The sequence below is a fragment of the Penicillium hordei genome (assembly GCF_028827395.1).
Source record: "Penicillium hordei strain IBT 12815 chromosome Unknown utg000003l_segment0_segment0, whole genome shotgun sequence".
Lineage (NCBI taxonomy): Eukaryota > Fungi > Ascomycota > Eurotiomycetes > Eurotiales > Aspergillaceae > Penicillium > Penicillium hordei.
The window spans coordinates 2,580,395-2,604,323 of record NW_026623144.1 but is presented as its reverse complement, the minus strand read 5'-3'; the positions used below and the strand labels follow the sequence as shown (position 1 = coordinate 2,604,323).

The 23,929-nt window shown below is 48.6% G+C and overlaps 9 protein-coding genes across 9 annotated transcripts; 7 read left to right on the top strand and 2 right to left on the bottom strand.

Annotated features, from left to right (window-relative positions):
- Positions 1-1,350: 1,350 nt before the first annotated feature.
- sun1 (SUN family protein UTH1) lies at positions 1,351-2,735 on the top strand (the record flags this gene model as incomplete). Its single annotated transcript, XM_056897275.1, has 2 exons — positions 1,351-2,628; positions 2,691-2,735. 2 exons carry the CDS (start codon positions 1,351-1,353, stop codon positions 2,733-2,735), a joined length of 1,323 nt encoding a protein of 440 aa, XP_056753060.1.
- Positions 2,736-6,511: 3,776 nt separating this feature from the next.
- Positions 6,512-8,124, top strand: fhdA (putative transcription factor Tos4; the record flags this gene model as incomplete). Its single annotated transcript, XM_056897274.1, has 2 exons — positions 6,512-8,032; positions 8,098-8,124. 2 exons carry the CDS (start codon positions 6,512-6,514, stop codon positions 8,122-8,124), a joined length of 1,548 nt encoding a protein of 515 aa, XP_056753059.1.
- A 1,398-nt stretch (positions 8,125-9,522) lies between these two features.
- N7537_006216 (uncharacterized protein) lies at positions 9,523-9,789 on the top strand (the record flags this gene model as incomplete). The annotated part of the gene is made up of 1 exon (XM_056897273.1): positions 9,523-9,789. One exon carries the CDS (start codon positions 9,523-9,525, stop codon positions 9,787-9,789), a length of 267 nt encoding a protein of 88 aa, XP_056753058.1.
- A 483-nt stretch (positions 9,790-10,272) lies between these two features.
- Positions 10,273-14,031, top strand: N7537_006215 (regulator of nonsense transcripts 2; the record flags this gene model as incomplete). The annotated part of the gene is made up of 5 exons (XM_056897272.1): positions 10,273-10,291; positions 10,353-10,397; positions 10,478-13,296; positions 13,357-13,674; positions 13,726-14,031. The coding sequence occupies 5 exons, from the start codon at positions 10,273-10,275 to the stop codon at positions 14,029-14,031; spliced, it is 3,507 nt and encodes a 1,168-aa protein (XP_056753057.1).
- Positions 14,032-15,424: 1,393 nt separating this feature from the next.
- N7537_006214 (cupin domain-containing protein) lies at positions 15,425-16,527 on the bottom strand (the record flags this gene model as incomplete). Its single annotated transcript, XM_056897271.1, has 2 exons — positions 15,425-16,174; positions 16,225-16,527. 2 exons carry the CDS (start codon positions 16,525-16,527, stop codon positions 15,425-15,427), a joined length of 1,053 nt encoding a protein of 350 aa, XP_056753056.1.
- A 311-nt stretch (positions 16,528-16,838) lies between these two features.
- N7537_006213 (uncharacterized protein) lies at positions 16,839-17,940 on the top strand (the record flags this gene model as incomplete). Its single annotated transcript, XM_056897270.1, has 3 exons — positions 16,839-16,944; positions 17,027-17,322; positions 17,386-17,940. 3 exons carry the CDS (start codon positions 16,839-16,841, stop codon positions 17,938-17,940), a joined length of 957 nt encoding a protein of 318 aa, XP_056753055.1.
- Positions 17,941-18,129: 189 nt separating this feature from the next.
- On the bottom strand, positions 18,130-19,789 carry N7537_006212 (uncharacterized protein; the record flags this gene model as incomplete). The annotated part of the gene is made up of 6 exons (XM_056897269.1): positions 18,130-18,345; positions 18,414-18,603; positions 18,680-18,728; positions 18,792-19,509; positions 19,567-19,716; positions 19,787-19,789. The coding sequence occupies 6 exons, from the start codon at positions 19,787-19,789 to the stop codon at positions 18,130-18,132; spliced, it is 1,326 nt and encodes a 441-aa protein (XP_056753054.1).
- Positions 19,790-20,550: 761 nt separating this feature from the next.
- Positions 20,551-21,892, top strand: N7537_006211 (Zn(II)2Cys6 transcription factor; the record flags this gene model as incomplete). Its single annotated transcript, XM_056897268.1, has 4 exons — positions 20,551-20,822; positions 20,876-21,632; positions 21,682-21,715; positions 21,768-21,892. The coding sequence occupies 4 exons, from the start codon at positions 20,551-20,553 to the stop codon at positions 21,890-21,892; spliced, it is 1,188 nt and encodes a 395-aa protein (XP_056753053.1).
- Positions 21,893-22,812: 920 nt separating this feature from the next.
- Positions 22,813-23,073, top strand: N7537_006210 (uncharacterized protein; the record flags this gene model as incomplete). The annotated part of the gene is made up of 1 exon (XM_056897267.1): positions 22,813-23,073. One exon carries the CDS (start codon positions 22,813-22,815, stop codon positions 23,071-23,073), a length of 261 nt encoding a protein of 86 aa, XP_056753052.1.
- Between the last annotated feature and the right edge of the window lie 856 nt (positions 23,074-23,929).

Sequence of the window (23,929 nt, the reverse complement as noted above, 5' to 3'; positions counted from 1 at the left end):
AGCAGGTCAGATGTGGTATATTATTATCGAACTTGGTATTAGTAGGCTAGAATTTGAGTCTAGTTGAAGTGGAATACGAATCGGACTAGGGAGCGAGCGCTAGCACCGTCAGGGGGAATCTCCTTACCGGCTACCCACACCGCATTCCGCATTATAAGTCTTGGAAAACATGGGCAGGTACGGAAGTAGATCGGTCAGGTCAGACTGTCAGGGGGTGCAAGTCTTCCAAGGTTATTCTTAAGTGTCTTTTCTACAATTACCCCTGGCGGGATTGTTATGGGCCGCAACAATGGACGGGAGGTTACAGGCATTGCAACATTATATTGTATAAGGGGGGAAATAACTTCAATAGCGTGCTCTAATAAATTGCTGTACTCCGTATTCAAGTAAATATTAAACAAAATAGAAGCATACTCTACCAGGGCTTCCAAGGCTGAAAAGGTTGAAATGAATAATATAATCCAAATGCTTTTTGGTACCCATGGATACGCAAGGAATTTCGGCAGGGCCAAGTGAATACTGATTGGTGTACCTGGATTCTGGGGCCCAAACGGGTGCAATCCTTGCCTCTGATTGGCTCCCCTGGCAGTTTTTAATCTCGTTTTTAACGCCAAGCCGCATGGAGTAAACAATAACCAAAAAAAGGCGACTGCCTGGATTACAGCCGTTATAGCACGACTCAGGTGGACCGGGAGGGAGAGAGATATAGAGACCATAGCTTCGTGTAAAAAGTACGTAGGATGATCTCTTGGAAATATTATATTGTATATGCCAAGCAAGCAAGTAGCATCCAGCCTCTGTCAAGGGTCCACTACCAAGGTAGGCAGTGTAAGACAGCCTGTATCTTGAAGTTGTATCCTGTACCTGCCCCTTTTCCCGTGACAATCACGCTAACGCTATTGGGACATAAACCGAATCGCCCCCCCTCCTTTTTGTCTCCTCTCCCTGACTTCTTCTTCCCCAGTCTTTCCACTCACAGCTCTCCTTCCTCGAAGTTTTCTCACACCAGAGAGATTCGTTCTCTCCACGTTCATTTGAAAACCGCTGTCCTTTACTCCATTGACCTTCTACGACAAGCGCGCGACTACCCTTGAAGTGATGTATGTGCTATCTCCTGTTTATCTCTACACATTGCAATAGCAAGTCGCGATGTGGTATGGTGCGGATTGTTGTGTGTCGATCCGAGCACTATGCATACGACTGCGATAAAACAAACGCGATACATGGTTGGAGGGACTCAATCGCGTCCAAGCTGCTCTATATAACGGGAACTCATTGGACGAAAAGACCTATACATGGATTGTGACGCAACTAACACTTGATGATTCACAGTTCCGCACTACCACTACGATGAAGTTCCAAAACACCGTTGCTGCGCTAGCAACGGCTGGCCTCGCGGCCGCTCACGGCCATGGCCACGCTCACGCCCACAAGCGCGCTACTGAGACCGAGACCGTTTCGGTCCCCGGCCCAGTTGTGTACGATTTTGTCGTATTGGACCCGTCTAAGTCCGGCAGCCCTCAGTCCATCAGCATCGAGGAAGCCTGCAAGGGTCTTGCAAACCATGAGTATGAGTGGCTGGACTCTGCGGTTGCTGCTGCATGCCCATCCAGCAGCTCGAGCACTGCCGCACCGACGTCGACCTCCACGTCCGCCCCAACAACAACCGCTACCGTTGCCCCTGCGATCCTCCAAGTGACCTCGGCTGCCATCACCCCTGCCAGCTCGACAAGCACGGCTGAGTCCACCTCTAGCTCCACTACAACCGCTGCTGCTACCAGCAGCTCTTCCAGCTCCAGCTCCAGCTCCTCCAGCTCGAGCAGCTCCGGTGCCACCGGCCTCACCGCCGACTTCCCCGATGGAGAGATTGACTGCGGTGACTTCCCTTCGCAGTACGGTGCTGTCGCCCTTGACTACCTCGGTCTTGGTGGTTACTCCGGTATCCAGTACGTCACTCTTCTCGATGAGGTGATTAGCGATATTGTCACCGCCGTTACTGGCGATAAGTGCCACCACGGTGCCATGTGCTCCTATGCTTGCCCACCTGGATACCAAAAGTCCCAGTGGCCTACCACCCAGGGTAGCACTGGCCAGTCGGTTGGTGGTCTTCAGTGTAAGACCGACAACAAGCTCTACCTCACCAACGAGAATCACAAGCAGCTTTGCATTCCTGGTGTTGGTGGTGTCCACGTCAAGAACAAGATGTCCGAACACGTTGCCGTTTGCCGTACTGATTACCCCGGTACCGAGTCCGAGACCATTCCTCTCAGTGCCTCCCCCGGTGATATCCACGAGCTCACTTGCCCCGATGGTGACAAATACTTCCGCTGGGAGGGCAAGGTCACCTCCGCTCAGTACTACGTCAACCCCAAGGGTGTGTCCACTGAGAAGGGTTGCCAGTGGGGTGACAGCAGCGGAGACTTCGGTAACTGGGCTCCCATCAACCTTGGTGTCGGTTACACCAAGTCTGGAAAGTTCCTTTCAATCTTCCCCAACACACCGACCACCAACAAGGCTCTCGACTTTAACGTTAAGCTTGAGGGTGACAACCTCAGCGATGAGTGCCGTTACGAGGGCGGCAAGTTCTACGATTCCAAAGGTGTCATTAGCGGCAACGGCGGTTGCACAGTAAGTTTTCGTCCCAAACGTCCCGATTTGCAAAATTCCATACTAACACTATCTCTCCCCAGGTCGGCGTCACCTCTGGCAAGGCCTACTACGTCTTCTACGACTAAATGTCGCAACCGCTTTTTGGTCGGCAGCAGTCCTTATACTGCCACGCGAAACTCGATGAGCTTCCTATGCTTCAATTACACTAGGGCAAGCAGAGCTACCGCTCTCATCTCATTTCCCTATGTGCATCTGTCTATATTCACGGTTTCTTGTTCGAAGGATCATTATTCTTTTCTGTGTATCTTAAGTTCTATTTTGTTTTATGTGTGACTGGGCCTGAATCCAATCGTTGCATATTTTTTGTTTTATTTTTCTTATGACCACATTTACCCCCTGGTCAGGCACATTGATGGGAGCGATATCTTTTTTATTTGACGGTTAGATTTACCTTCTTTATCTTCAAGTACCAATCAGTTCTTGATTTCAAATCTATCCCTCGTTCCCTTCCCTTCCATCTTTGTCCTAGTGACTGAAGCTTGGATCTCCTTACGCAATGGTTTTCTTTGGAGTCTTGGTCTCATCCTATGCCTCGCTTGCAGTGAAACGTTCGAGGGTATGATTTGCTTCAGCAGGGGGAACCATGGCACACAGCTGGTTCTGTAACAGTCGGTCGGTCATCGGCTGGCCGTTCTTGAGTGATCTAGTCCAGCAGATCTGCACTGCCTGTTTTCAAGCCATTTTCTTCATCCTTCGAATGATATTCCAAGCTTTCTTTCCTAATTTCTCTTCCATGATAAAGTAGACACCAGACCTAACTATCTATTACAATGGCAATCCATGTAGAGTCCTGGGTCCCCTGTTGAAACACATGTTGCATAACCTGCCAGTCAGCAATGTGTGACATGTGCACACCTAGGCACCATTGTATTTGGAACTACCCAAAGTCCCCCACAATCTGAGGGACCAGCTAATTTTAGTGTGGCGGCAAGCGCTTGGAGTTTGTGACATGTCGCGTACATGATGAAAATGCCAGATGCATGACCCCACCCGGTAGCTATAGTATGCATGGTTACATCATTGCTTCTGTGTCTATTGGCAATAGAAACTGTCTATTTAACCATGTACGTCACAGCCTACTGGAAAGGAACCTGCCTCGTCATGCAAAAATTCGGATTCCTACTGATCACGTGCTGATATATATAAGAGCAAAGCCCTAACAAAACGTGCTAATACTCGAGGCGGTTTTGTGGATGTATAGTCCAGCATAACAGCTTCCGAGGAAAGAGCAATGGCTTAATATCTCACAAGAACATTGGAATACACAATTAGGTCTGAAACCCTACTTATCTGATAACATGCATGGATCGTTGTTCTTCATGCAGACCAGCCTCACCCCGCGCCACACAGACGGTAACCTACAACACACACTGCGCCCGCCCGCTTAAACCATTATCTCCTGATTTGCGACCGGGAGATATTGGGTGTCAGTAAGTCCTATTTTCTCACTCACGGCTTTCTTTCGAGTTTCAAAAAAAAGCCAACCCCTTTACTAAGAATCTGCAGCTGGTCAGCTGGCGTGTGCTTGACGATGGTCGATACTGCGCGCCCGAGTGACGATGCATTTAGCAAGATTCTCTGGGATAGCCTTAAGAAAAGTCTTAAGACACGGCCTTCCTATTTGAATACTGCAAAGTTCACTTACTCTTCGGCAAGGCGTAGAACTGAGACCTCTCGTTAGCCAGATGCTGCCTTTCCTCGACGATGGCAATATCTTCAATGAGACGATTTCGTTCGCTTGGGAAGCATTGGAGTCAACGTGGAGGACCTCGAAAGGTATTTGCGAACTGCCCCCAAAGTACTCAAGCAACTCAAATCAGGGGTTCATAGGCAATTGAGTGTGATATTGTGGCAAGACACCCCTTCACTATAGTGGCCTGGATCCATGGAATCTCGGCTTGTTGGTAGAACATCTGTTTTGCGTCGGCCTGTATCCCATCTTCGTGCTGAGTGGAGTTGCTTTGTTGTTTCGTCGGCCAACAATGCCATGGGGTATACTCCAGAGGACGTCTCATCTGCGCAGTCCGACAGCCAACCATTGGTTCTAGTTGACATCGGCGTTGATTCTTGTGAAGGGGTATGCTGGTGGAGTGCGTATCCCATTTATATTGAGGAGAAGAAGAGTCTGCTCCCCGCTCCAAAACAAGGGCCACAGCTAGAGTTAATAGGGCCAAGGCAGAGGTATTTAGATATTTGAGGTCGACGGGGTGCCTTCTCAACCACAGACTCATGTCCCAGCATTCATGTTGTGATTTAGGAGACTCTGAAGGAGAAGAGCATGAAGACCCAGAGTCGGACGCGGAACGGCCCTGGAGTGCAAAGAAACGCCATGTTGAAAGCTTGGTTGGGGTTATCGAGTACCGGTTTGTGGTTACTAGCGAGGCAAAAATGAGTGAGTTGGGAACAATATTATACAGCAGGCCCAAGAAGAAGATACAAAACCATTCTCGATCATTCATGTAGCTCGGGGAGGGAAGGGGGCCAAAACTTCAATCTAATAAGCAAAAATATATCGTAGAGCTTGAGTGGGAAATGGTCATTGCTCAATTACGTCGGTTTTGTATTACCTCTTGTTATCGATTAATATAATTTTCATAGTGTACCGTTTTATATAACCATCCATTAGACCACATGCGTTAGACCCATATATATTAGGCAAGGGGATCAGTTTTGCGAGAGGCGGAACTCCACAGCTGATATGGAATCATTCCGACACGTAAATTATCCAAGAAGATTCTTTGCTAATACTGGGAGTTTCTAGAAGACCGGTGAGGTGAACTATACCAAAAAACATACCAAAAAATCAAACTAGCCGAGGCCCCACCACTTGTCAACAAAAAGCCCAGTGCAAAATATAGGGCGTTTTGTTATTTGTTATTTGTTATTTGTTATTTTTTATTTTTTATTTCATACTTGTTCAGGGTGGAATTTGACTCAAATGCCCTTGGAATGAAAGCCTTTTGGTTTGAGTAAAGCTCGAGCCAAATTGGTATCAAGGTGGTCGGGCAAATGGCTGGGAGACGCGACGAGGTGACCGGTGATCAATTTCGTGACAGTAAGTGGGGGGTTAGGGGGCTTGCATTTTCTGCTGGGAATTGTATGAATTGTATACCCTAGTACCTTCGTACTTCGTACTAGAGTATTAGCTATGTACGAGCTTGGAGAAGCTGCCTAAATTTCACTATTGGATCCCGATACTTGAATAGGCCGACAATTTAGGAGGGAAAATAAGTTGTCCTCATATTTTTGAAATCATCCCAGGGGCTACATGCTAAATAAAGTCAAATTTGAAGTCATGAATACCATTCCTGACACATCCTTAACCCCGGTTTACTGTCTCGCGTAGGGTCACGTGATTTGAGACGCGGACGCGCAGTGTATATGAGTTGACAGCACGAATTTAAGATGAAACAAACCTTTAATTCGCGCCTTTTCACGTTTTCATCTCTCAATTTACAAGTCACTAGTTGTACAATACCTAAAGGTAGCAATTGAAATCGCGAACCTGTAGTGGAGCGTGGTTGGCGCCTATCGAACGCGTCTCGGACTGTAAGCGTGCATTTCCGCGCAGGACGAGACCCTCCGCCCCAGTGCATTCCACCACCACACCCTTTCGACCTTTTTCTTCAATGCTTCTCCTCCTTACTCCTTGACCAATTTCTTCCCTCCCACCACATCTTTTTCTCTAGGGGAGGCCTTGACGCCTTTCTCTTCTTTAAAATCCTCTAGGTTCCTCTCTGTGTTCGTATAACACGCGGAGACGCGGGTCCTCGACCTCGACTCAGGTTTTTTTTTTTTCGTGAGTAGGAGTGCTCGTTCGACTTCGTCCCACCTTTTTACTATGGAGTCCTCTCCGTTGAAGAGCCGGGTTGGCTCGATCTTGGGCGTCAAACGTCCTGCAGCCCTACTACCTGCCTTTGAGCCGAGCTCGTCGCCCTCCCTTCCTCGGCCTCAAAAGCGTGTAGCACGCGAACCAGATATCTCGACGTATCCCACCCCGGTCCCGACCTCGTCGACCCATATCATGTCCTCTTCGCCTCCTCCTGGCGTCGCTGCCTCCCGACCCTCCCTCCCACGGTCCTTCTCTGCTGCCCTCGAACGCGCTCCCTTGTCTGCTGTGCCGGCGATAATGTTGTTGGAGAGTGGGGAGCCCATTCTGATGGGCAGATCTAGTGTCTCATGCCATCACCAGCTTGCTGCTAGTCGCATGATCTCCCGTGTTCATGTCAAGGCTACATATAAGCCGGCTCCGAACCCATTCGATCGGGATAGGGTGGAAATCGTGTGTATGGGATGGAATGGGATAAAGATTCACTGCCAAGGGAGGAAATATGATCTGGCCAAAGGCAAGACCTTTACCTCGGACATTAAAGATGCAGATATCATGATCGATGTTCATGAGGCTCGTGTTCTGGTCCAATGGCCTCGCAGCGAACGGAGGGACTGCCCATCTACCGACTCGGAGCAGACCAGTGATGAAGCAACACCAACTCAGCGACGCCAGTCCCGACGAGAGCTGCAGGAAAGTCCGCTCCTGGATCGCCAGCGTCTGGCATCGCCTGTCTCCCCTTCGCCCGCTGTTCAGCATGCCATCCCCCCATCCTCGCCAATTTTCACTCCTTCTCGTTCTCGTGCTGCAGTAGTGGTATTTGAGGATGAGCCCTCTCCATTGAAACGTCACAACACTGTCACTGGGGTGATTTCCCAGAGTGCCCGTCGTGCTACTGCTATGCTTCACAATTCGCGGGCAAGCGAGTTGAGTGATCTGGGTAGATCTGAAGAGTTCTCCGATAATGACGAAGAGAATGATCCTATCATCCACTCCTTCGGACCATTCGGAGAGAACCTTCTTCCTCGTATGGCTTCTTTCCGGGCAGGTGAATCCCCCGTTCAGACCGCTCGTTCTCCTCGCAGCCTGCTGCCCGCCCAACCTCTTCAGCCTACCCGGTCCCCTAGACAGCCAGCCACCGTCCACGAGGACAGGGAATTTGAGAGTTCCGAGGCCAAACCCCAGTACACTGACGAACGGTCTGAGAAAGTCCGCAACCACGCTGCCAATCAACTCGCCTTCTCTCGATTGTCCTCCACGCCCTTCTCCACCATCTTGAACAACCTCCCTCCCGCGTACTGGAAGTCCGGTCACGAGTACCCCACCGGCCTCTCCAAGTCTGATATCCGCAACATTCTCGAATCGACCAAGTTTATTGGTAGAGTTGCCCGCGAAGGCAAGGACGCCGCTGGCAAGCCACTTGAGAGTGAATATTACTACGTTCCCGATGAGGATGACGATGTTATGCGGCGGTCAGCTGTGGTGGATGATCTTCGGAAGCCTGGCCTGCGCAACTGCCGGAAGCAGCACAAGGTAAGTACCCCTCCATGCCCTATACATACATCAATGTACCCGAACTCTCACTAACTTGTTTCTAGCAATACTTCTGGCGCAAGCCCAAATGAATCATTGACCGAAAAAAGTTCCTATGTCTTTCCGCCATCGGATGGACTTTCTCAGTACATATTTCCAGTGATTCTTGGTCTCCCTGGCTGCTAGGGAGACTCGCATAGCGTGGCGTGAGGCATACCCTGATTTTAATTCATTATTATCAACATCCTTGATTTTTTGTTTGTGTTTTGTTTCTGCTTGTTTCTTATTTTCTCGTTATAGCATCGACGTGTACGATTTTCTGGTCTCCAAAAGGCACGTGTATATCGTTTTGGTCGGGCCTTGGATATCCCAAGTTGGCTTCCAACGCGTCATGTTTCTTTCGGCCGTCATTGGACGTTTTGTTTGCCCTAGAGATCAGTTATTCTGGTACTGGCTCTCATGTGTTGGGTGTCTCTTTGGAGAGATGCTTGGCCAGCTTGACCTTCCGTGTCTCCTGACACTATTCAAGTCATGCGCGTTTCGCGTACTATATGTATCCTATTTCTGCTTTTGCCTCGTTGGTTTTGCCATTTTGTCAGTCTGCTTTCCAATGGTTGAACGCACTCACGACTTGTACGTTAGCTAGTCAATTCCAATATATTTGTTCGAACGATTTGTTACCTTCATGCTGTATGGAATGCAGCGGTGTAGTACCTAGACAGCTGTCATGTCTCTCACCAGCTAGCAGAAATGAAATCTGTTTGATAATGTAGCATTGTAATCAGTCATGCTATGAGCATAGTGGGCTCATTTAGTCAAAGCATTCAACTCGCCTGGAACCAAGGTGATACAGCAGATGCTTGCTGCAGGGGTTTGCCATTACTGTCTCGATATCCGAGGTTCATGTACAAACACAGCCTTCGACAAACTCTATAATAATAGAATACTCGGCCCGCTTATGCGGTCTTGTCATGTCTTCTTCTTGGGCTTTTTAGATGTCTTTTTAGGTGTATATGAAGGTGGTAAAAAAAACATACTTTGTGCAAGAGACCTTTCTATGTATAAATTTTGATATGTTGTCATTGTGTTCGGAGGAATTGATGATGCTCCTTTGCACCCTTACCATGCATATCGCTCGTCCTACTCGAGATAGCCTGATGTCTTCGCCACCCGCACGTCATACCCACCTCCGCCCGAATGCAGATGAACTACTTCCTTGTGCCTTGTGAGAGGTTCTCTTCACACGTATCATTTGTGAAAAAAAACCCCCACTAGGATCTCACTCATTGCCACACCACACCATCGGATTTTGAACACCCCGCATTGAAGAGGTATAAAAAGACAAGCAGATGAGCTGCGAACACCACATCACAGATTCCCAATATCTTTTAATCTTTTTCTATAACACGTGAAGCTAGCTCCAAACAAGTAGCTGGCAGCCATCATACCTCCCAATCTCGACCTTACACTATCTGCCTACGTCACTCAGAATGGCATCAAACAATCACAATGATAGCCACGGCAAAATCCCGAATACCGGCAAAGAACACACCATCACTCCTAATCCTTTAAACGATACCACTGGGTCATCAGGTCCCAATCGAGGAGACACATCTCTGAAGAAGTCCTGGAAGCCGACTTTTGATCGTCAACGTAGCTGGAGTAACGAGGACCGCAAGCACAAACTGCAGGAACGACTGCACGGGTCGGAAAAGGGAAAAGAGATGGGATTCACAGAGGCGCATAGTGGGGATTAGGATGGTTTGAAACAGCATTTAGTGCTGCGATGATCGTCCTTTGATGCAGGGTTATAGCACATGGTGGGACCTCAGAAGTGGGGGATTGGGGGGCAATAGAGGATAGGCTTTTAAATTGAGAATCACAAAAGGTATTGAAATTCAAATTAAAACCTGAAAATTGAAAGAACGAAAACGAGAAAGGTTCTCAATAGATGGAAGTAATGAAGTAACTGAGTTGAAGTACAAGAAGTTATCGCACAAGTGTCGGGGGTGGATAAATGGATAAGCAAATAAAAGTCCGCCTTCACCTCCGCTCCGCCTTGGACCTTTGGACCTTTGGACCTTCAACCTGCTCTCATAGCTTCTCTTCACTTCAAAGCTTTGAGCTTTGCCCTGTTCTCTTATCTTTTCTTTTCCCCCAATGTGGCATTCACGTCACTTATGCGCTTTCCTCTCGGACATTCAGAAAGGACCCCACGATTGAGCCTGTGATACACAGCCATGGATCGCCAACGTAAAAGTACGGTCTACTGGACCTCACCTTGGAGATATTCACTGACGTTTGACTTTTTTATTTGCAGGGGAGCTTCGCGACCTAAACGAGCGAGCCTGGGCGGGCGAATCTGGTAAAATCCCATCCGCCTCCCTTTATGACGAAATGTCATTGCAGCCCACCTTTGAGGTGATTCTAACGACTTGCAACCAGATGTATTCTCCACTAGCAAGTCCCTTGACTCGGCGCTCAAAAAGAACACTGCCTTCATCAAACGTCTACGCACCGGCATTAGTGCCTCCGCCCTTTCCACTTTCCTCGCTGATATCCGCACCCTCTCGCTCCACAAGTACCTTTCCGAGATCATTTCCGCCTGCTACGAAGGCCTCTGCAAGCTCAAATCCCCCGGAGAAATTGCCGCTGGAGTGGAGGTTGTTAGTGCGCTGCATCAGCGTTTCGGGCCCTGGGAATTTACACGGCAGATCGGTTGGCTGCTCGGCCGGGGACTGAGCACACCGGATAAAGCGCAGCTCAAGGCGCTCAGCCAGGAGATCCGCGAGCGCGAAGAGAAAGACCGTCTGTCTCGGCACCGTGTCCTTCTCCGCGTTGTTACAGAGCTTTGGCTGGTCAATGTGCTGAAGACTCTCGATGACGTCGAGCGACCTGAGGAACTGGGTGCGAAAGGTAAAGAGGGTGCAGTTGGAATTGGGAATAAGCCGTCCGATGCGCCGCTGAAAGCCAAGACGCTTGCAACGGGCGCGAAGGACCAGGACAAACAGGCTGACCCGTTCCCGTTGGAGGTTCTGAAGGAATTGCTCGGCCACGACCGTGATCATACGAACCTGCCTCTTGCAGTCTTGTTTGTGAAGAGTTTTAGCTGGGATATCGTCGGCTCGAAGCTTGCCGAAGACGGCAGGAAAACCGTCGAGGCGGATGGCGCTACTACGACTTCTGGTGCGGATGCGCAGACTACAGAGACTAATGGAGATGTCGAATCTGAGACCGATTTGCCCCTGACGCCGGAGAAGACTCAGCAGCGGTTTAGAAATATTTTGAACCGGTACCTTGAGGATGTCAAAGCTCACGTGGTTCGAGATCAGAGAGCGCTGGCACAGCAAAACCGCCGGAATGCCGAAGCATACGTGAAAAGTGGCGAGATCTTTGAGGACCGCCAGGCTAATTTCGAGAAGCAGTCCAAGGTCCTCGAGAAGCTCGTGGCCAATACCCAGGTGCTGTGTGAGGCTTTGGGAACTGACATGCCTGATTTAGCCGAGAAGGAACCCACCGATCCCTCTGCTAGTGGTGGCATTGGCCTTGTGAAGACTACCGATTACCTACGAGGCCAAGGTGAAGGTGCCGGGATCTGGGAAGACGAGGAGGAAAGACGCTTCTATGAGAATCTGGTCGATCTGAAGGGCAAGGTACCTGCGGTCTTGCTCGAGGATGGCAAAAAGAAGAAGAGCGAAGGTGAGGAGTCAGGTAAAAAGAAGGCAGATGGCGAAGCCGCTGACTCTGAGGCTTTGGACGAGAAGTCTGCTGCGGAAGCTGATGACCAGTCGACTGCCATTGCCAGCAAGACTGTGGGTGCGCAGGTGGACTCCCTTCTTGCCAAGCTCCCTGAGTTGCAAACCAAAGATCAAGTCGACCAGTTTGCTCTTGATTTCTGTTGGGTCAACTCTAAAGCATCTCGAAACAGGCTAGTCAAAGCCGTATCGGACATCCCCAAGGGTCGCATTGATCTTTTGCCTCTGTATTCTCGCTTGGTGGCAACGCTTGGACAGTACCTGCCAGATATTCCACAGGGACTGACCACGTACCTGGACGAAGAGTTCCGAAGTCTGCAGCGGCGCAAATCCAAGGAATTCCTCGGTCAAGTACGCATGAGCAATGTTCGCTATCTAGCTGAGTTGACCAAGTTTGGTGTCGTTCCGGAGCACATCATTTTCCATTGCTTCAAGGTTTCGCTTGACGAATTTTCGCGGATGAACATTGAAATTATCGGCCATTTGCTAGAGAACTGCGGCCGTTACCTTCTGCGCAATCCCGAGTCATCACCCCGGATGGCTTCTTTCCTCGAGACCCTGAGTCGCAAGAAGACCGTGCAACATCTGGCCCAGCAGGAGCGGATGGTTATCGAAAATGCCATCTACTACGTTGACCCGCCACCACGCCCGGCTATTCAGCAGAAGGAACGTACGCCCATGGAGCAGTACATCCGCCGGCTAATCTACCTAGATATGAACAAGCGGAATTACACCAAGATCTTGAAATCCATCCGCAAACTTCACTGGGAGGAGCGAGAGGTTGTTGAGATCCTGGAACGCGTGTTCAGCAAACCGGTCAAGGTGAAATATGGCAGCATTCACCTTTTGGCAATTCTTGTCAGTGCTTTATACCGGTACCACCAGGATTTCGTGATTGGCATCGTCGACAACGTCCTGGAGCAGGTCACGCTTGGCCTCGAGCAGAACGATTTCAAGTTTAACCAGAAGCGTATTGCGGAAATCAAATATCTAGGTGAGCTCTACAACTACAAGATGATCGATTCCCCCGTGATCTTCGATACGTTGTACCGCATTATCACGTTTGGCCATGAAGGTGGTACCCCGGCCCCTGGAAAAATCAGTATGCTGGACTTGCCAGACGACTACTTCCGCTTGCGGCTGGCGTGCACTCTTCTTGATACGTGTGGCCACTGCTTCGACCGTGGCTCTGCCAAGAAGAAACTGGATTTCTTCCTCGCGTTCTTCCAGTACTACTTATTTACCAAGGATCCGTTGCCCATGGATGTCGACTTCCTTGTCCAGGATACGTATCACTCTATTCGGCCGCAGTGGAAGCTTGCCACCGATGGTGAAGAAGCAACTCGAATTTTCAGCGAAGCTGTTGCCCTGAACTACAACGTGCCGGATTCCGAGAGACCGGTTGAAGCCGACGAAGAAGATGCGGAGAGCAGCTCTTCTGATGAGGACCTTGAGGAGGACGCTATTCCCGAAATAGACGAAGACCAGGAATCCAGCGACGAGGCCGAAGTAGGTCCCCCATCTTGTCTGCATGAAGTACGACCCATTAACCCGTTTAACCCGTCGAAGGCATCTGGACCAAATCCGGAGGCAAACGACGACAGCGATAGCGAGTCTGAGGACGAACAAATTGTTGTCACTAGACAGGAAGAGGAGCGAGACCCAGTAACCGAGGCTGAATTTGATCGAGAATTCGAGAAGATGATGGCTGAGAGCATGGACTCGAGACGGTTCGAACGCAAGACAGTCTTTGATATTCCTCTTCCCATGAAACGTCTTCGCGAAAACATGCCCAACGATTCCAGCCCTGAGCCAGTCCCAGCGGAACCAGTTGCGCCTAAGACAATGGCCTTTTCCCTGATGACGAAGAAGGGAAACAAGCAACAGGTAGGACTTTCTATCTACGGAAATATTATGCACATTGCTAATTATATCTAGACCCGCACCATCGATCTCCCATCGGACTCGACCTTTGCTGTTGCCATGCGGAGCCAGCAACAAGCTGATCGGGAAGAACAGCAGCGCATCAAGAACCTGGTCCTGAACTACGAGGCGTCGACCGAACCCGAACCCACCGAGAGTGAGCAATATCCCCTGGTTAACCGGAAGAACTTCCAACTGAGATATTCCAAAGCAGCAACCCAAGAAAAGCGCACCCCTACTGGCCAGCGAATGGACAAAGCCGGCGCGAACCGGTCCGCCTTCCGTTCCCGCAAACTCCAGCTCAGCGACGTCAATTGGTAATGAATGCTGCTACTATGTGGACAGAGGTCCATATTCCATATCCTCACTTGACACAGCAGCCAGCGCTTTTCTCCCGGAAGGTTTCCATCCCACCATGGAACAATTCTTTCCTCTCTGCACTGCCTAGTGTGAAAACTCTTGGTTCAACCCAATGAGCTTATCTATGGTATACATCGCACACAACGCGAGTATGCAATGCCGTATGAGTATGACCAGGGATCCGTTCTTACTAATGGAACCTACCCCGTCGCGAATGCCATCGAAATGGATGCATTCCTGTTGCTGTTCGGGATTCTTCTTTTATCACTTTCCCGTCCTGGATTGGGCGGAGAGCTGAAGGTTCCTCATCCCCGCATACAGAATCCCGATTTCCGGCATGGTCGCCAATCATCAATTACCATGGCTAAAGACACCAGATATCACCACTTTGCTGCCCTCTTGTGAAGATCGTACGCCATTCGATCTAGGGTGATGGGTCAAATGACTCGGAGAATTAGAGAATCAGTCAACTAAATGGACACACAAATATGAATGCTATGCCGTGGATGTATCTCTTAGACACGATCTCTATTCTTTAACAGTTGTACTCAATGTAATGTATTTCTTTGCACCAAGTAAATGAGACCAAGTAAATGGGACACAAACATAGGATGATTTGCATGAAGTAAAGGTGTTTCCCTCTAACTCTCTTTATTATCCCACACAGAAGCCTTTTGTACGGGCTATGATATTTGTCCAAAAAGACCACCCGAAAAGAAGTCCTACGTTGTCAAGGACAGAGGTCTGAGCGGCCAGCCCTTCTTGTAGTCAAGTACAGTTCTTCTAATGCTTCATTTTCGTCGATTAGATCCCTGGATAACATTGATACGTTGGGCGAAGATCTCAATCGAAGCAAACTAAGCAGGGCTATCGGATATATGGGTAAGGATTAAATCCCGGAGGAAAGTAGCTTTGGTTCTTTTATTGTTTCTCCTAACTCCTATGGTCCTCTGGGTCTCTTTGTGTGATATCTCTAAGGTAATATCTGCACTTTTCTGTTGTTACACTTCACATTATAATATCTAGAGTGGTCTGGGAACATCCTGTTATCCTCCTCTCGCCGCCTACGTCCTCTAGACGGTCGGAGATAGTACTGACGCACCCGCTTCCCTAGTACACATCGGTGACATTCTGTTGATGCATTTGGTACGATGTATCCTTACGGAGCACACATATCCAGCAGCATGCTATGGCACGATTAGGTTGCACGATGGCCTAAAGTGCTAGGCTCCGCGATATCTAGGTGCAAGGAAATTCTGGTGGATAAGGTCTCTTACCTCGTGTTCGTTTTCCGAAACCCCAACGGCACTTACAAGGGACTGGTCGTAGTATGGCCACAAAAGAAGAGTTCTTATTATAACTGTTGTATCTCCACACCCAACTCTCGACATACATTTGATAGCTTCTCTTCCTCCCAAGATACAGGACTGTCTGGCAACACATGTTCAAAAATCTGCGTCCCAGCATTTTGCACCACCTGCTCAATCCCGCGGCCGTTAGTGAAGGACCAGACTCTGACGTATCGACTAGCAAAGTCCAGCACAAAGGCGTCACCAGCCGCGATCACTAGGGTTTGGCCCTCCCGGACTTCACTCCACGAATCGCCACTTGACCTGAGTTTGACACGCAGAAGACCTTCTTGAACACAAAAGCAGTGGTCCACAGTGGGGAAGCTCAGCCAGCGACCTAGGGGTGTTGACTTGTATACCTTGGATGATTCAATACTGGCGATGGAGAACTTGCCGCTGCACTGCGATGAGAGAATGAAGGGTCGCGACATAACACCACCCAACAGCCACCGCGGTCCTGTATTTGCGCGAAGGAAGTACGGCTCTCCCGGGGCTGGCAATGTGTTCTCCGTATCTAGCCAGTTTCCAACATCTGGTGGCTGGTAATCGCGCTTAAAATGGACGTCGAAGCGGTCCTTGGCCACCATCATCTTCTCTCCTAGCATGGCATCAAGATTGCGATTATCATTTTCAGGAACGACGATACCCTCATATGTCTCGCCGACGTATCTAAAGAAGTCGATCCAGTCACCTGGCGCCACCAAGCCGATAGTCTCGGTATGTGGCCCAAGTAAAACAGGATTATGTATAAACCTCTTCTACATGTAAGCCGTCTGTGCTTTTTTGATCCTTAGAGAACACTGACCGGAGGAACGTAGGCAAAGTCACCAGGGCCCATAATTCTACATTTATCGCCATTCCACAACTTTAAAAACCCTTTGGTCACAAGGAAGATATCGTGCGCCTCCTCATGCCAGTGGAAGCCCGGGGCATCAGACAGGACTGCACCGCTGGAGAAGACGGCAATTCCACCGTTGGTTTGTTTAGATGAAGCCAATATTCTAAACACGCCTTTGCTTCCAGGGATACTAATGCGTTCCCCCTCTAACTGATCAATGATGTAGCTCGTTCTCCCTTCTGGGGGAATGGAATGAATGGGGACGCTCATTTTGCAGGGAGATGTTGATGTTGACAATTTCGAAGCTCATATAACCTGCCATAGCTGTAGCGCTGCTTCTTTATACATATGATCTACCGGAACATGTCCATCCGGTCTCCATAAAGTACATGCGGGGTCAAGTAGGTCGGAAAAGCCGCGCTCTTGTCACTTAGGACCGGAATTTCCGATTCCTCATCAAAAAAGCTTGGCCGGAACCTTCGGTCCACACGATAGCAGGGACCGAGGGAAATGAAAGAATAGCCCCCTCATCTCTGATGACAAGTTTTTCTGTCACGTCTGGTGGCAAGTTAGGATTCACCATGGATAGTCCAGCATGCTTTCAGGCTATCTACAAGCATGTAGGTCAACAGAAGATTGATGTAGATGTTTATTTGCCTTCGTCGCGAAATTCCAAAAGACCTGTTTGTATGTCAATACCCCTCTCAAAATCTATGGCCATTATAGTCTGGCGTGTGTACAGTTAGACACACCGACTGACACCAATTAGTGATCAATATTCATGGGGGCGCGTTCATACTCGGCTCGTCAAAGATGGTCAATAGGGACCAAGTACAAGATTGCGTCAACCGAGGATGGATTGTTCTCAGCCCCAACCATCGCCTTTGTCCGCAAGTCAATATTTTAGAGGGACCTATTCAAGATTGTCGCGACCTCTTGGCTTGGGTGTATGATGGTGGACTGGAAAGGGATATCAACGAGACCACCCAGTCGCGTGTCATCCCGGACCTCGATCGTGTCTTTGCTTTTGGCACGTCCTCGGGCGGCACTCTAGCCCTTTGCTTGGTGAGTTACCAAATTTGGAAAAGCAGAAATAATGCGCCATAAACCATCCATGGCTAACAATAGCTGTTTTTGAAGGGATTCGGAGTCCCTCGGCCGGTGGCTGGTATATTTGACATGTACGGGCCGTGTAACTTCTCAGACAGCTTTTGGACAACAAAGCTACCCCATCTCAAGGTTCCTGCAGGGCTATCAGACTCCTTCATGAACAAGGTATTTGAAGAATGTCCAGTCCCTATTACAGGAGGCGTGTCTCTTGAAGGCCAGTCCATTGGTCCTCCCGACTTCAGTGACCCACGACAAGCATACGCCTTGACGCGACTTGCCAATGGTACACTTTTAGACGCCATCTTCCCGTCCAAGGACTGGGATAAGGTAGATCCTGCTCGGAATATCAGCTCCTATTTCCCACCCACTTTCATCGCGCATGGAACGGCGGATTCGAAAGTACCCATTGGTGTGAGTATGGAGTTGTTCCGGATATTGAAGGACCATGGTGTTCACTGTGGTATGAGCGAGGTTCCGGAGGAAGACCACACATTTGCTTCTAAGATGCAGGTTGGATCCCGAACGTGGGAGCTCCAGCGTCTTGGGTTTGACTTTTTAGAATCGCTGGTTTAAATATACTACAATATACGTGAGATTCAGAAACAAAGTTCAATGAGCAGTGCTTTAATGTCATCATTCCCGGGTTGTATACCACTTCTCATTTTTAACGCAAACGTTGGATGAGAGGAGCCAAAAATCAACAGAACACAGTATATACACTCAATAAAAGCATCGGTCAACACCATACGACAGAATAAGGCGTTAGTCCGTACGGCATAAATCCAACAGGAATGGATCCTCCAGAACGGCATTTTCTACTACCTTAAAAGCGTCATAGCCATAGAGCCACGGCTGAACTTGGGGACAAGTCCATTTGCTAGGGAAGGGCCCTTGGATCTTCGATTTGCCGAGCTGCGATAGGAATATTTTGTCTCGTGCTTCCTGCTCTGGGCCGTCTGCCATGTGAAAAGAGTCTCGCTATCATACGGCTGGTCAGTGGACGTATTTTTATAGCTATGGATCAAGTCTCAGCGGCTAATAATTACCTGCTTGAAAGTTTCCTTGACGATAGCATCACCCCGGGCTTTGCGCAAGTCTTCGTACATCTTCAAAGCTTTGGGTAATTGGTCTTTCGATCTCAAGTGTCCTAAGATCAGACCTAAAACAGCACCATCCTCAACAGCTGAGTTGGCGCCCTGGGCTAGATACGGTAGCATTGGGTGACAAGAATCACCACTGTAGAGGCCAAGGACAGTATGAGTTAGAAAAAAATGCATCATCAGGAGCTGGGAGTAGACAGAATTGGTCTCACACAAAAACAAAGTTTGACTTCTCGTTGACCCAGGAGGGAAGCTCCTCCCCTAACATGAGCACGATTTGTTAGCTTCCAACCCATCACAGTATCGAGAAAGGTGCAAACAGACTATGCATCAACTTCCATTTGTCAACCTGGTCGATGACACTTAGAAATCTCCCAAGGAGGGGGTCCCAATCCTTGAAAAGTGCCTGCATTTCTTCGACTGAGCCAGCATGTCGACTGACTCCTGGAGGGAGATCATCGGGAACGAGTAAGACGATGTTATACATCGTACCACCACGCAAAGAATAGCCCACAGCATGTGCCCCAGGTCCGATCCAAAAGTGCACAGTCGGGTTGTTGACCCAAGATTTAAGCTCAGGGTCATCGAGCTGGTGTAGGTCTAGGACGACTCGATACGCCAGATCCCCAGTCGGCCGAGGCATATCCTCAGTCCCAAGAAGATTTGAGCGGCACCGTGACCATAATCCATCTGCTGCGACTACGAGATCCCCCCTCATTGTGAGGCCAGACTCAGCTGTCACGCTGGGCAAGTGGAAGTCAACATTAATGACCTTCTCCCCAAGCTTGAACTCAACACCTAGCTCTTTGGCTTTCTCGTACAGCGAGAGCTGCAGATCAACGCGATGTAAATCGATGAATGGAGCACCATACTGGCTACGGATCTTCTTATCGAAGTTATCCTCTCTAGCAAGCACCTTACCGGAGTAGCGGTGCACGATCAGAGCGCTAGGTTCGGCGGCACTGAGCCATAGTCTGTCAGGGAGCCCCCACCTCTGGAGGATGCGAGTGCAATTGGGGGTCACTTGCAACCCTGCGCCAACCTTTAGAATGGTTGGAAGTAAGTCTTATAGATTAATTAACGGGGATAGATGGCTAACCTCGAGGAGTTCTTTGGCCGACTCAAGTACCGTCACCCGGTGGCCGGAGAGGGAAATTGACACCGCTGCAGCAAGACCTGCAAGGCCTGCCCCGACAACAATAACATCTAATTGAATGATAGATTTCTTCTGAAACTCTGTAGAGTGAAGCTGTCAAATAGAAGTCAGTCGGAATGGAAAATCTCGACTCAATTGCTAAAGCAGTTGCATACTAACTAACCATTATTATGAGGGGCCGTAGAACAACGATACTGGGAATCAGAATGGAAGATTCAAAACTCGGGAAACGACAAGAGGCTTATGCCTCTATCACATCGATATACATCGGGGACTATAATGTGGCAGCCGGAAAACCCGATATGCAGGCGTGTGGAGGCTTTTCCATTCCCCGGCTTTTCCGGTTCTGAATACTCGGGGATTTTCCGCCACACAGCTTGACGAGATGGAAGCGTGAACCAACTGAAACTCTGTATTCCATGTAAGAAGCCATTCTATCTAACTACCTAAAGGAGTGATGTAGCCGACCGTAACCTTTTGACCTAATTACGTATCAGAAAAGATATCCAACTACCCTTCGCGGCAGTTTAAGGTGATCCAATGTAAACTTAAAACCAGACCAGGTTGTCTATAAAGACTAAAAACGAATCGTGGACCTTCAGGGTACAAGCCTAGACCTTGCCCAGAACGTAGGTGGGGGTAAGGTAGGGACGAAAAGTAGAAATTAGGAATTCATACGGAGTTCGCAAGGTCGACACGTGTCTCGCGCAAATATGGCGTTCCCCGCACTAAAGCATCATCCTTGAGTAGATCAGCTACCATCAAGTCCACTGTCTGTACTTTAAGGGAATGCAACCTCAGTTTGTCTACGCAGCTTTGAATAAATTTGGTACGGCATTTATTAAGATTTCTGTCTTGCAGGCTGCATAGGATCTATCGTTTTGGTCTATTGCAGTTAACTCTCACACATTGCAAAATCGTATCAAAATGGAGGGTCCGAGCAATCAGCGTTTGGCGAGGAATCCAGGCCAGCGTGCTCGGCGGCCTCGGGCAGCTCGTGCCTGCGATTACTGCAGGCAGAAAAAGTACAAATGCGATGAATTGTACCCCTGCTCCTATTGCAAAGGTTGGTCTTCACCATGCTATTCAGAATTGGCTTCCAAAGAAGCTTCAAACCGTCAACTGACAGCTGTGCAAGTTCGAGGTGTTGAATGTGTGTACAAGGGCCAGAATATGTCTAGGCTTCGGGTCGCGCCAGAGTATGTTCTCGGTAACCCTGAGGTCTATAATTTAACCTAACCTCTTTCCCTAGCTACGTGAGGAAGCTTGAGACTCAAGTGAAGGATCTATCTTCCCGCATTGAGGCCTATGAAGTAACGGGAGCCAAAACAATCGGCGGTAAACCGACAGGGACAACTTCCGGGATTTCTACTCTGGACCATGACCCCACACAGCAACCCGGGATCAACCACGATGACTATCCAATGCAAAGCAGTACATTGCCCTGGGAGACTGGTCAAAAAGAACTATCTGGTGTCAATTCACACACTCGAGATGTTGAATTCTACGGCAGCTCCTCTTCTGTGGCTCTTCTCTCTCATATTCAGCGCACTGGGGATGAGCCTGAAGGAGGTGACGCGAGTTCTCTTCTTTCCACCTTGCACAATCCTGCTTTTGGACCAGCCAAATTTCAAACATCTCGTGAAAGATGCAGGGAGATCGATTACCCAGATAGTTCAAACTGGTTCCCACAATGTCATAAGTTTTTGGATGCCTTCTTCACCACTCTCCACCATGTTCACCCCATTCTTAACAAGCATGCCTTTTTGCAGCATTGCGATGTGTTGCGGTCTGGAAGCGAAGCTGATGGCCCGCAGCTTTCAAGTTTTACGGCTCTGTACTTTAGTGTCCTCTCTTTGGGTGCGCTTGTGGGTACGAGAGATGATGAGCCAATCGATGGCGTCAATAATCTGCAATGGAGCCGCAAATTTTTTGAGAAAGCCAAAACCTGCTGCAACCAAATAGGCATGGTAACAGACCTTGAGATGACTCAATGTTACTTCATGCTTGTATGTCTCTCCATTTCCTACTGTCGCTGCCGCAGCTAACAACTTACAGGCCAAGGTGTGCCAAAATGAGCTACATCCTCACTGTTAGTGGAAGTCTTTTGTAGTTTTACCTCCTGGCTTACTTACCATTGCCAGTGTCGTATATGTATGTTGGTCTTGCCATTCGGACTGCTCTAGCCATGGGCATTAATCGAGAGCCTGGAACAAATGCGAAGAAATCCACATATTTGCGAAAGGCAGAATCAAGAACATGGTGGTAAGTCTTTGACTGAATTCTACGCCCTGTCAATATCTAATTCAGTATGAACACTAACGTTTCTTATCAAGGGGCCTCTATTCTCTTGAAACGTGCGTTATCTCCCTCATAATTGCCTTGAGGCTAATCAGCTGAGCTACTCTAACTCTGATCTGCAGTGAAATATCCTTCGCCATGGGTAGACCAGATACCCTTGGAGCGGATATGTATCATAACCGGCGATTCCCAATAACAGAAAACAGAGAGGTTGTCGATAATAGTGGCACTTGCGAGATGCTAGAACATCCCTCCTGTTCTATCATAAAATGCATGGTAGATTTGTCGAGAATCACCAAAAATATCTGCCAAAACATTTACCTCTCAGGTGTAACAGTTCCGAGGACAGTTCATTTGGCGTACCAAATTGAGAACAATCTCGAGCGATGGGTCGAAACGCTCCCCGAGGAGATACGTCCAGCAGAGCTATCTGGCGGTATACCTTCTTTGAGAAAAGACAGGGATCAGCAATGGATGAAGAGACAAAGATTGGTGCTGTCACTAAGTTCGTCATCCGTCCTTGAGCCCCCGGCAGAGAAATATCTAATCGACTAAATGTAGGATATCACAACTTGAGGATACTTCTCTTCGGGTCATTTCTTCGGAGGTCCACACCTCAAGACCGAGCATCAATTCCTGGGTCTCAAGAAGGAGTCCAAAAATGTCTGGAATCGGCCAAACAGACTATTGATCTCATTTATCAGACGTATCAATATAGTGACTTTTTCAGGACATGGTATGTGCTAATAATATTTTACTATCCAATCCTGACGCAGCAATAGGTTCTATAACGTCACGTACACCGTTTTTGCTGCAAGCACCATCCTTATCTATCTTGCACAAGAAGCATTTCCTACAACGGCCCAACCCCTCTTGCGGCTCATCGACATGGCTGTGGAGATTTTATTGATAATGGACGAATGTGCTTTTGCTCTTGAAGCTGCAAAACTGCTACGTCGTGCCAAGGAGAAGGTTGAAGCAAGAGCTATGGCAACTGATACAGCATCTACGGAGCCAGTATTATCGAGCAGGGATGGAAGCGGACATCTGAATCATTATTGGAGTCCGTTCAGTCTTTTTGATGGGGATATTGACCCAGACCTTGCGTTTTCGTTTCTTGGCTTTGATGAAGCAAATCCGATAATATAAGCGCGAGAGCACTGCTTTGCTTCGTGATTGCAATCAGCATCTTCCTCAATCTAACAGGCAAGGACCGCTTCCCAACAATTGAGGGTGCATGAGGTGCGAGTTGCGCTAGCTGGTAATCGTGCCAAGCGCCCAACATACATACGGAACGTTGATTTCTGTTTGCTGGTATTATATAGTATGTGTAGTAGATCTATTACTTATATTTTATACTATGATAGTGAGATTCTTAATCAAAATAAAAGCTAAAACAAAAACATACAACAGTGAGGATTCGCTGGTGGTCACCCACCCAACTACTAACTCACCGGCGTGTGGCTTAAGTACGGCTGAGCGGACGGGAAGCCCTGTTTTCCACACCCTATGGTCGTATGTATCATGCTACATCTGGGAAAGGAATATAACATAAGGACAGTTGGGTTCTAGAAGAAAAGGCTGAGTGTACTATAGACAGGGAATTAAGGTCACAATCTTTCGGGCGGGCGCGAAAACCGCACAGGCCGCTCAGCCCGGCCATGATGAAAGATGATTGGGTGTGACTTGGCTCTGAACACCGGTCTCTTAACATATCTCCGCGCACCCCGGACTCAACCCCGGTCATTCTTATCACTTGCTATCGATATCTTTCAAAATTTTTACTAAGGCTAAACCATCGTTGGTTTCATATGATAACGGGATTCGACAACCCAACTGAATTTGAAGGGGTCTTGTTCTTGAAACACCTTTATACCCCCCCTTTATGAGCGATGACTTACACCCCATGCCCCAAATCAAGAGTAGAAAGACCCAATATTGAACACAAAATTGGGGGTCAGTTCACCTATCTTAAGCTAAATTAAACTGAACCCACATTCTCCAC